Raw genomic sequence first — 11020 nt, 5'->3', positions numbered from 1 at the left:
TTCCTGCGGAGTACCAAGACTGCAACGGCAAGATGGTTCATGTCCCCAGCGAGTTCTTCCTGCGCGTTGATGGCCACAAGGAGGATGCCATGGACTATGAGGATGACATGGAGGATGTGAGTTGAGGGGGAAGTTGGGCACTCATGTGTTAAGTGGCTTTTCCACTCCAAGAAGGCTGATTAAAAATCAAGCTTTGAAATGTGTTACTGCCTAATGGGTGGTGTAGACAAAATGAATCCAGATCTGAGGGATGGGCATCCACTTCCCAAAAGGTTGGGGTTTTTTAGGTAATGGGTTGGGCTATTACCATGCAGTGATCTCTAACGAGGTAAAACTGCAAGGGATTGTGCATGCACTTGCCTAGTTTTTGGACTGTTTGAGATTATCCCCCTGGTTCACGATGCCTCCAAAAATAAGCTGCAGACACAACAGCTAGCTAATGTCTTTGCTCACAAGAGCTGTTTGGCATCTTGAAGGCTTGACAGCCTAGAAAGGGTGTTCTCTATTTAACTCTTTGGTTGTTTGAGGCCTTTTTGGTTTTGACACAACTTTGGATCTCAAAATGATACCTGCCTAGAAAGTCTTGCTTTATTATCTTCATATCTCACGGTACAGCAGCCCCTTTCTTCCACCCCTTTCCTCCCTGTTTCATTGGACAAATGTGACAATGCTTGCCACATCTTTGTCCCTAAAGCCATGACTCCCTAGAAATGCTATGAAATGCCATGTACTGCCCCCTTTCACAAAAGGACTGTGGAAGTTGAAGAGGCAGGAAAATAAAAGAGGAAAAAAAAAAGGCGTTTCTTCTTTTCTGTCCAGAGTTACTGCTACCGAATTCGTAAAGTCCTGGAGCCCTACAAACCACAGTGGTGCAAGAGTCATGAAGACTGGTCGCTCTACTTGTTTTCCCCACAGAATCGGTAAGAAATCCCAGGCAAATGCCAGCCCACCAGGGTTGTGTGGTAATGGAATGCTACATTTCTAGCTAGCCTTCCCTTGAGAAAAATCCCTCTCTAATGGAGAAGCACTGAGAGCTCTAGAAATCCAATTCCTGATTTTTAGGTAACTTTTCTGTTATATGAGGGCAGAATTGTTGCGTGGTTCACTCCATGCCTGTCTAGGAAGAAGGGTGATTTGACCAGCATTAACCATGATTACATCTTGTTTACTGCATTGATAATAATGGCTGAAGCTTGTGGAGAGACTAGCTCACCACCTGGGCTGGTGTTGCACAGCTGCTGAAGACTTTTGAGGACATGCCATTCGGGTGAGAGTCTCTTGCTGACCCAAACATCTGAAGGATATTTTTCTCCCTACCATTGCTTCAGGTTCCGAGCGATGTGCCAGAAGGTCATTGCCCACAAAATGTTTGATCATGTGGTGCTGGTCTTCATATTCCTCAACTGCATCACTATAGCACTGGAGCGACCAGACATAGACCCGCACAGCACGGTGAGCACCTGAGTCGTTTTCTTCCTTGATCCAGCATCCAGACCCTAGTCTTGTCAGGGCAAGATCCTGCAAAATGAAAGCTGTTTTTTTTCCTAACATCTTTAAATAACTTGCCTCTTTTTGTTGTTCTGTGTTTTACAGGAAAGGATATTCCTGAGTGTTTCTAATTACATCTTCACTGCAATCTTTGTGGCTGAAATGATGGTTAAGGTAATTCCATCTTCAGCCCATGGCCCATAGTGAGGCCTGGCAAAGAACAGAACAACATGACATAGTTATGATCTGGGTGAAGATTTAAATGTCTGTCTTCTCCTGGCTGTAGGTGGTAGCTCTTGGCTTTTTCTCTGGGGAGAACACCTATCTGCAGAGCAGCTGGAATGTCCTGGATGGAGTCCTGGTTTTTGTATCTATCATTGACATTATTGTCTCCATGGCATCGGCAGGCGGAGCTAAGATCCTGGGTGTCCTTCGCGTTTTGAGACTTCTGAGGACCTTGAGACCTCTCCGGTATGTTCACCGATAGGGTGGCTGAGTTTGCTTTGTGTTGATAGATCAAAGGGTTTGAAAAAATTGCACATGATCCATCAAGGTCTTGCTTAATAACACAGTATGGGTGGAAGGATCTTTGGGGAGCTCTTAACTAGTGAAACTGTTTGAAAACAGTGAAATTAGTTATAATTCATCTTCTCCAGCATGGAAAAGAGCGGATGGAGTTTGGAGTGAGAGGTGTTATCGTCCTCAGGCAGTTAATGCAGTGAATGCCTCCTCCACACTGCATTTTTATCACCGTTTTACAAATCTGTCTGGCTCCTTGTTAAACTGCACAACCTCACAGTCATTCCCAAGCAAAGAGGTCTCGTTGGCTGGGAGAGAATTTGCAATTGAACAGGTGCTGACAATACTTTGATAAGCTTTAGCATCTATACCTGCTCTCCAGTGCCCGCATATCTAACATTACTGCAAAACAATGTAGCTCTCAGCTAGGAAGAGGGAGACACTTTCAGTATTTGAGAAAAAGAATAAAGAGAATTTGTATTTTGTTTACAATTATGCAATAACAAAGAGTGTTAATGCTTGGGGGATTTTTATCAGCTCATAGCTCCTGTTCTATTTCCATCCTGCTTGGCAAGAAACACAAGCCTTTTTTCATGAAAATTCAGGGGAAATAAGATAGGCACCTCCTGAGACCTGTAGGCTTTCTGATGAAAAGCTGCTTGCTTATGAGAGTAATCAGAAGAGGCAATCTTATTTAGGCCCATGACCACAAGAACAACAGCTATTTGTCTGCTGCTCTGTATTTCCTTAGTGACAAGTAACTTTGTGAGTGTTTCTGTCTCCTCTCTTGCTCCCACACGGTGTTCTGCTGGTGGCATCGGGGTCCCGTTGCGGTGCTGGCTCACCAGGAGCCACGCTGGGTCACCCTGGACAACCCTTGGCCTGCCGTTTCCTCGGAGCACCTGTCTAACACACATAACTAGGAACAGAAATCAGGGCATAAGCAGTTCATAAGTAAACGTAAGGGGGAAAAAGGGAATTGGTTTTGGAGAATAACTAGGCCAGGTCCTATTAATAGAGAGGAATTCATCACCTCTCACGACAGCTTCACTTATCACAAACTCTTCTAGGGTTACTCCAGGGACCATTCCTAACACTCTGTAGGTGCAGTTCAGACTGCCACATTATTTGCTGCCAAACAAGCCCCTATTGAACGGCTTTGTCCCTGCAGCATACAACTCACCTCTTTTCTTTGTGTTTGGCAGGCATGAAAGCACCATTAGCCGTGCAAGCTCAAGGTACCTGCAAGGACTCATACCCTCTACAGGCCCCTCCTAAAAAAACACTTTGATGTTCTTCAGTCAAAACACCCGCCTTCCCAGAAAAGCTTTCTTGGGCTAGTGACACTTCTGTGTGCAAATGCATTTTTCAGATGCCCATGGGAGAGCCATTCTCCAGGCACTCATACAGGAAAGCAAAACACTTGTTCTCCGTAATACCCAAAACCTGCTTCAGGCCGTGCTCAGAGAGAGCATGCCTGGCCTCTCACGGCCTCACAGCAAGCAAGCTGCTCTTTAATGGGATGACCCTTTGGCTGCAGAGCTGTTGCTCACAAATTCCTGTTAGCCAAGAGTCAGTTCAGGAACTAATTAGGAAACAAATTGAAATTACTTTCTTTGAAAAGTTGTCATGGGGCCCAGGCCAGTCGGGTAGGTGAGCACTTATGCCTGTAGAAAGAGGACAACACATGCTCTCTAGTACCACTGTGAAGCTGTTTACACACGTTGTGGTAGGAAGCAGGGTCCTGCCTGGTGTGTGCCCCTCTGCTTGGATCAGAGACCTCAGAGGGGATCAGCTCTCTGGACTGAGGAACAAATAGCCCCGTAGTGAGAACCTCTGTGATATTCTGCCCATAAAGAGTATTCCCTCCTCACTGTTACTAGTAAGCAGTTGCCCAACACCCTGTTTTTTTTTGAACAGGGTGTCTTACACTTTTTTAATTCCGTTTAATGTGACTGTGAATGTTCTGGTTGTCCAAATAAGTCACTGAACGCTGCCTGCAGGTAGAGGAGGGTTGCGTTAGCTTTACTGCAGCCCAAGCAGAGGAGGAAAAGCAACCATATAATAACAGGGCATGCATAAAAATTAAAAGCTTTATTGTTTTGCCATTTTTTCCAGAGTCATCAGCAGAGCCCCAGGTCTGAAGCTGGTGGTAGAAACCTTGATCTCCTCCTTGAGGCCTATTGGGAATATTGTTCTCATCTGCTGTGCTTTCTTCATTATCTTTGGGATTTTAGGGGTCCAGGTAGAGTATTTCCCTCACTACAGCCATCTGTAAGTGACTGTTGCAAAAGAGAAGCTGTTTTTCTCACCACCTGGGGTTAAGGTGGAAGTAATGAGCTTAAATCTCTCTAAAGGAAGATTTCAGTTAGGTGTTAGGAAAGAAGAGCCAGGCCCTAGAAGAAATGCTCCAGGGTGGGGTTGGCATCTGCTCATTGGAAGGTTCTCAGGATTAGAAGAGCAGACCTCCCTGATGAACAACACAGCACCAGCTAAACCTGCCTGAGGGAAGGGAAGGAGAAATTCCCAAGATCCCTCCTGGCTCTGTGTGCTAGGATGTATATAATATCTCTTCCTCAGAGGGGAGATTGTCATCATCCCAACAAAACAGGGCTGGCCTGTAGGATCACCTTCCTTCTGCGTCTGAGGCAATGTCTCAGGGCCTGAAGTTTCACCAGTGTGTTCCTGCCATGTGTGTTAAGGCAGGTATCTGAGCTGGAAGGAAAGGAATTTGAACTTGGCAAACAACTCTACTAGGGGAAAGATAAATCAGGGGACAGACTTTTCAAAGCTGCTGCTTTTTTGTTTTTTCTTTTTCGTTTTTTCTCAAATACAGCTTTTTAAAGGCAAGTTCTACTACTGTGATGGTCCTGATGTAAAAAACATCACTACGAAGGCTGACTGCACTAACGCACGCTACAAATGGGTTCGGCGGAAGTACAATTTTGACAATTTGGGACAGGTAAACTCCTCATTGCTGGGATTTTCTCTACCAGTTTTTAGTGGATGAGCACTTAAAAGGTATTCCTTGAGGAAGGTGTGGAACCTCCATCATAGGAAGTTTCCAAGAAAGACATAGGTGTTCATCTATCAGAATCAGCCCTAACTGGGTAAAAATGGATCAGATCCCCTCTTGATCTTTTGCAACCAGACTTCCAAAGGTTATACAATTCCTTGTTTATAGCTGAGTGTTCTCTTAAAGCCACTCCTTTTGCAGGCAATCCCTCATGTATAGACCTCAACTGTCACTTTCCTCTCTTGACTTCTAGCTGTTATGTTTGCAAATGAAAAAAATAAGGTGCTTTATACTGGTTGAAAAGCAAGACAGCCCATAGTAGGAGATGGGATATATTAATTGCTTTTTAAAACCCCATGACATTGGGCCAGCCTGCAATATTGATTTTTAATCATGCTTTGGTGACCAGACAGCCTGATGTGTCTGAGCAAAAGTCAGCCTATATGTGAGGGAAAAGGAGCGTTAACAACCATAGTTTGCTCACTTTTAAGCCAGATAGGGAAATAGGTAAAAGCAAGCCACAATATGTTGCATTTCTCCACCAGCTCCAGGCCAGATGATGTGCTATGAGCTGTGGATTGGTTTTGCTGAGCATTGTCTGTTGTTAGTTTCTTTTCTGGGCACTAAAGTGCAAGACCAATCTTTTCTGTTTGTTTGTTTGTTTGTTTTCCTATAGGCCCTCATGTCCTTGTTTGTCCTCTCTTCCAAAGATGGCTGGGTGAATATCATGTACGATGGCTTGGATGCCGTGGGTATTGACCAACAGGTAAATGTACTGCACAGTCCAGATGTGTTGCTCTCAGAAGTTTCATGCCTGCGTGACTCTGGTGTTTCTGAAGATCCAGGAAGGAGCAGAGCTATTGGACCTTCCTGAGGTCCTGACTGCCCATTGGGCTGCCAAGGTTTTCCTTTCTCCACTGAGTAGCTTTGACAGTGGCTGCGCCCCATGTAGTACACAAACAAGAACTGATGGGGTTTTTAATTAGAATGATGTTACTTGAGGAGGGCCACACGTGCCATTGCACTGCAGCTTCATAGAAGGCATGATGAATAAGGGTAAACTCGCACAAGATAGAAAACAATGAGGAATGTTGTGAAAGCAACATTGTTAAGTTTGTGTGTTATGTGGCATTTGCAAAGGAAAGTCAAGAGTCTTAGATGAGTAGTACCCCATCATAGCTACACTTTGTATGTAATTTTCCTCTGCTTCTGAAGATCTCATAACAACTGAGAAACATTAACCATGAGCCCACATCTCAAAAACAAATAAGCTGGAGCCTATCTTTAACTAAAATGATCTCACAGGTGGGATGATGCACATCCACTGAGATTTATCTTAAGCTGTATGAAATAAATGCCAAAATAATTAAATCCTTTGAGGCTAGGATGGGTTTTACAACAAAAGTAAAATTCTAGTTGGTGAGAAAGTGAATGAGAGGAAACTGTTTTGGGAAAAATCTCCTAACTCCTCCCAGCCCTCTTCTCCCCACAAAAGTGTACTGTGCTGTCTTGTTGCTACAGAGTGCCCAGTATCCTCACTTACACACATCTTCTCTATGCCACTTCTCTTCTCTCTTGTTTTTTAACTCGCCACCTCACCAGCCCATCCAGAACCATAACCCTTGGATGCTTCTCTACTTCATCTCCTTCCTGCTCATCGTCAGCTTCTTCGTGCTCAACATGTTTGTGGGGGTGGTGGTGGAGAACTTTCACAAGTGCCGACAGCACCAGGAGGCGGAGGAGGCCCGGCGTCGGGAGGAGAAGCGGCTGAGACGCTTGGAGAAAAAGCGCAGGAGTAAGGAGATATACCTGTCTGGTCGGTAGACTGCATTACAAACCAAAATCTTTCTGAGCCCTGCCTGCTCCCAAAGCAAGACTTTCGTTTTCCTTTGGTTTTGTTTCCATGGGATTCAAGAGGCTGTTTTGCTTCGTTACCTCTTTGGCGGTACCTTAAGTCTTGGGTTGCGAACCCAAGGAATTGTCCTCTACAAGCCTGATATAAAGCATTACCTGTTTACTTGGCTGGGGAGAAAATCCTTGTCCAAGCAGAGTCTTCTGTCATGCTCTGCAAGGCAAAGGTGTCCCATGCAGTGAGTAAACAGCTGCAATGCTTACTTGAAGGCCAGTCCTGATGGTAGCCCTGTGGCTTAACGTGCCGCTTGCATCTGATGATGGTGGTGGTTTGATTTATTAATTCTTTTCTTAGACAAAATAATTGCGATGCTTTTTAGAGTCCTAGCGCATGGCCCCGCATGCCACAAACATGCTGCATGAGGGCATGAACAAACCGACAGCCCTGGGGAGAGGAATGGAGCCCCAAGATGGGGCTGTCCAGAAAATTCTTCTCTGGAAGATGTCCATTACAAGAGATGCTTGCCCCATCACAGGCTGGGGGAGCCCTTCACTGCTGAGCAATGTGCTGGGACTCAGTTTGTCCTTGCAAACAGTCTACATGGAAATACTGGCCACATGCAGGACCGTTAGGGTGCAACAGAAGGCCTTTAGTTGTAATCTGCTTCTTAGTGGATGTAGTAGCGATCATCACACCAGACCAGAAAAACACTTGGGTTTGTGCTCCTTTCCTGACCCAAACCTTCCCAGGGGTTCTCATGTGTTAATTCCCACCTCCACTGCTCCTTGGCAGGCTCCACCAGGGACAAGCTGCCTATAGCATCTGGTGGGTATTCCCAGGGAAGCTGCCAGGAAACCAACCACACCAACTTCCCAGCCAGTTTTGGTGAACAGGGATAGCCTGCATTAGATGCTGGCAAGCATTTTTTTGGAAGTAAGTGAGGGAACATGGCTTGGCCACAGTGATCAAAGATGAGCTTTGTCAGGGTTAAGACTGGACTGCTTCTGGCCCTGCTTGCCGCAGCACTTCTGTGGCTCTTTCCTGAGCACTGTGCTGCCCTGTGTAATCTCCTGTGAGGACCTAATACCTCATTGTGACAAATGGCTACTTGTTTCCCAAACATCAAGCCATAGGTATCTGTTTTCCGCTGGGAAAACTGCGGTTAGATCAAAGAGTCTTTTGCCTGACTCTAAGGACATAGCGGTCATAGGCTTTGCTAGTAGAAACTCCAGCCAATTTCCTCCGTCCGTCCTTCCACGCTTGAGTCAGAAGACAGGCAGCTGTATCCCTCGCAGCTCCTCTCCTGCTCTTGTGCTCTTCTTCATTAAAACCGTGGGAGATCTCAGCACTAAATGTCTGCACCATGGTCTCCACAGGGCCTTAACGACAGACTGACCTGACACCACACTGAAGGCCAAGCCCATTTCATTTTAGCTAGTTGTGAGTTAAGTAACTGGGTTAAAATGAAATCTAAATCCAACTAGCCAGCTGCAAACAGACGTTGAATCTCTTCAGAGATTTAGAAGAGTTCAAATGCAATTTCATTTTCCTTTTCCCATTTTGGTTTTTGAGTTTTGAGGTTCCAGCTAGGATTAGAAGTGAAAATCCTGAAGGCACCATTTCCAGCACAATAAGAGAAATCAGTTTCAGGCTCTCAAGAGTCCTCCTGCTTGTGCAGTATTTCTACCCCAATGTGCTGACCCAAGAAGACATTCCGATAAAGTTTATATGCAAAAAAACCCAAAACTTATTTACAAAGAACATTAAGGATCCTTAGAGAAAATGGACTGGGACACAGGTAAGGAGGGATAGCTTAACTACAGCCAGTTGCTTTTCCTGATTAGTACATAAATCTTATTACAAGCCTGTCTGTGGCTTGCTGCTTAGACACCAAAAAGAGCCGGTCCCTGTCAAAGTGATGGACACTGTTACATTGCTCCTTGTTATCCAGCTATCTCAAAGGATAGGGTCAAGGAGGTATTTCAGAGCGCAGACCCAGGCATTGCGCAGATGCGGGTTGTAACATTTCACTGAGAGCACGCAGGGAGGAGGACAGCTTTCTGGAAGGCGATCAAGTCCAATATAGCAACTGAGAGGCTAAATGTTTGGCCATGGATTGGGCTTCCAGGCGGTTACCTCAGATCATCTGGCTCCGAGGTCTCCTGCCTGCCTCTGTTCAGCATGGACAGCTTGGCATCCAAATTTTAGTTGTTAACAAGATGAAATGAAATATCTGATACACATTTTGGAAGATTACTATTTACATTTTAATGGATTATTTTTAAATTTCTGTGGGAGTTGTCGTCACCTCCTGGGTAATTTAGAAGATGATGGATTTGGTGAAAAAATGTGGCAGACTCAGAAAGATGTGAGATGTGGTTGGTGCTGTGCGTGGCAGAGTCTCTGTGGGGGAGTGTCTGTGTGCACTTGCAGGCGTGGAATGCTGGACGGTGACGGCGGGCTGGCCAGCTTTCATTGTGCCCTCCCGTACGGAGGAGGGGGTGAGAATCCAGTCCCCACGGGGCAGGATGGGCACAGCAGACCAGTGATTCTGCAAGGAGCCTACGTCGGGAAGCCTAGCAGAGAACCCTGCTTTTACTTCAGTTGCCATTTCTAGCATTTGGCCTGAAGAGACTATAAGGGGAGGAAGAATGAGGGCTGTTAACGAGTAAAATCCAGCATAGCTAACAGATGTACTATCTGAGCAACACCCATCTGTCTGAACTCGCCCTGTCTGCCTGGCATCTTGTCTTTGTGTCCTGTCTCCTGTCTGTAATGTCCTCTGTGTGTAGCAACCCTCTGTGTGTTTCTGTGTATTGAGGTCTTTGGGCATCTGTAGGTACCTACACACACAGAAACACACCATTGAGCCATAGTAGGCTTGGGCTCAGGCCTGGAAGTGGGTTAAGTCTCAGTTTATCAGTGCCTGGATGGTCCAATTCGAGCAGGCCTTGGGTATGAATCCTGAGCAGAGGGATTGCTCCGTAGAGGACACAGCCCTGCAGGAGGACACAGCTCCCTCATCAGATCCCATGCAGATGGGATGGGGAATCATCCGATGTCTGTTTTGGGGATACTTTTCAGGCCTTTGAGGAGCCTGCCAGGAAGGTCCCTCTCAGCCCGCATCTCTACTGTCACACACCATCTCAGACCTTTCCAAAAAAGCTTCTTGTTTCCCATCTGAGGGCCACTTTCATGAAGGGATTGGGACAGGGTGACACCCCATGCCCTTTGTCAGGGTGCCTTGACTCTGCTCCAGTGACAAGCATCACCAGAGGCACTGCAGCGGAGCTCATGGCCCAACACGTCAGCAAAGCACTGCTGCTGTGAGAGCAGCAGCGGCCGCAAGGCCCAGCCTTCACGTCTGGGCTGCAATACACTCAGCTGAGGTCAGGGCCAGCACTGAAAGAAGGCTTTGGGTTTGCCAGTTAACTCTGCTCACATGAAAAAAAGAGATCAAGGGGTCAAATATACCATAGAAATGCATTTAGTGTGGGTTTAAAGGCAGAACTGCACAGTGTACTTTTTAATGTGAAGGTAAAAATTCAAGATAAACTAGAATCAGTCGCTACCTCCATCCACTATATCTACTATGTAAATAAGTGTAGTGTAATTTAATAATCCTGCAGCTCCTAACCTTTTAATGAGGTTCTTAGACCAAAACCAACCTCCCCAGATTAAAGTTTTTGATTAAAACCGCATGGATCAGCTTGATCTCCTCTGCTTTCAGGATACGAGGCCAAATCCAGCCCGCCTGTATCTGCAGTGAAGCCAGCAGCCGCTGGGCCCGCTGAGCAGAGCGTGGTGTCAGGTCAAACGCAGGCAGGGATTTGGGCTTCAAAGGCTGCAAGCGGGGTCTGGGTGACACTGTGTGCCGAAAGCAGTGCAGGCAACGCTGGAAAAGCTGGAAATGCCTGACACAACCCAAGGGAGGCCCTAGCTGGGGAGCAGAGAGTGCCTTTCAGTAGTGTCACCAAGTCACTGGTCCCTGGGAACACCCCAAAAACTGAGAACTCAGAAAAGGAAATGCTTTTTCCTGATTGTCACTCTGTACGAGAGGATCATGGCCACAGCCGTGTTTCTCTGAGGCATTTCCCAACACAGAACTGAGCGTCTGGACATTGTAGAAGGAAGAGGCCAGTTTT

The 11020-nt window shown here is 46.2% G+C and overlaps 1 protein-coding gene across 1 annotated transcript in view; it reads left to right on the top strand.

Annotated features, from left to right (window-relative positions):
- Window positions 1–11020, top strand: part of LOC104166872 (voltage-dependent T-type calcium channel subunit alpha-1H-like) — a gene marked incomplete at its 5' end in the record, with an annotated part of 53217 nt that overhangs the window by 13094 nt on the left and 29103 nt on the right. Inside the window, 9 exon segments of the mRNA XM_009706966.1 lie at window positions 1–116; window positions 820–920; window positions 1329–1452; window positions 1594–1662; window positions 1775–1959; window positions 4126–4252; window positions 4844–4969; window positions 5700–5789; window positions 6626–6839. The exon segment at window positions 1–116 is cut by the window's left edge and continues 10 nt beyond it. Coding sequence (XP_009705268.1) covers window positions 1–116; window positions 820–920; window positions 1329–1452; window positions 1594–1662; window positions 1775–1959; window positions 4126–4252; window positions 4844–4969; window positions 5700–5789; window positions 6626–6839 — 1152 coding nt within the window.

The sequence above is a fragment of the Cariama cristata genome, unplaced genomic scaffold (genome assembly GCF_000690535.1).
Source record: "Cariama cristata isolate BGI_N322 unplaced genomic scaffold, ASM69053v1 scaffold6349, whole genome shotgun sequence".
NCBI lineage: Eukaryota > Metazoa > Chordata > Aves > Cariamiformes > Cariamidae > Cariama > Cariama cristata.
Note: the sequence above shows the minus strand (reverse complement) of the source record. Positions and strands in the feature narration are given on the sequence as shown.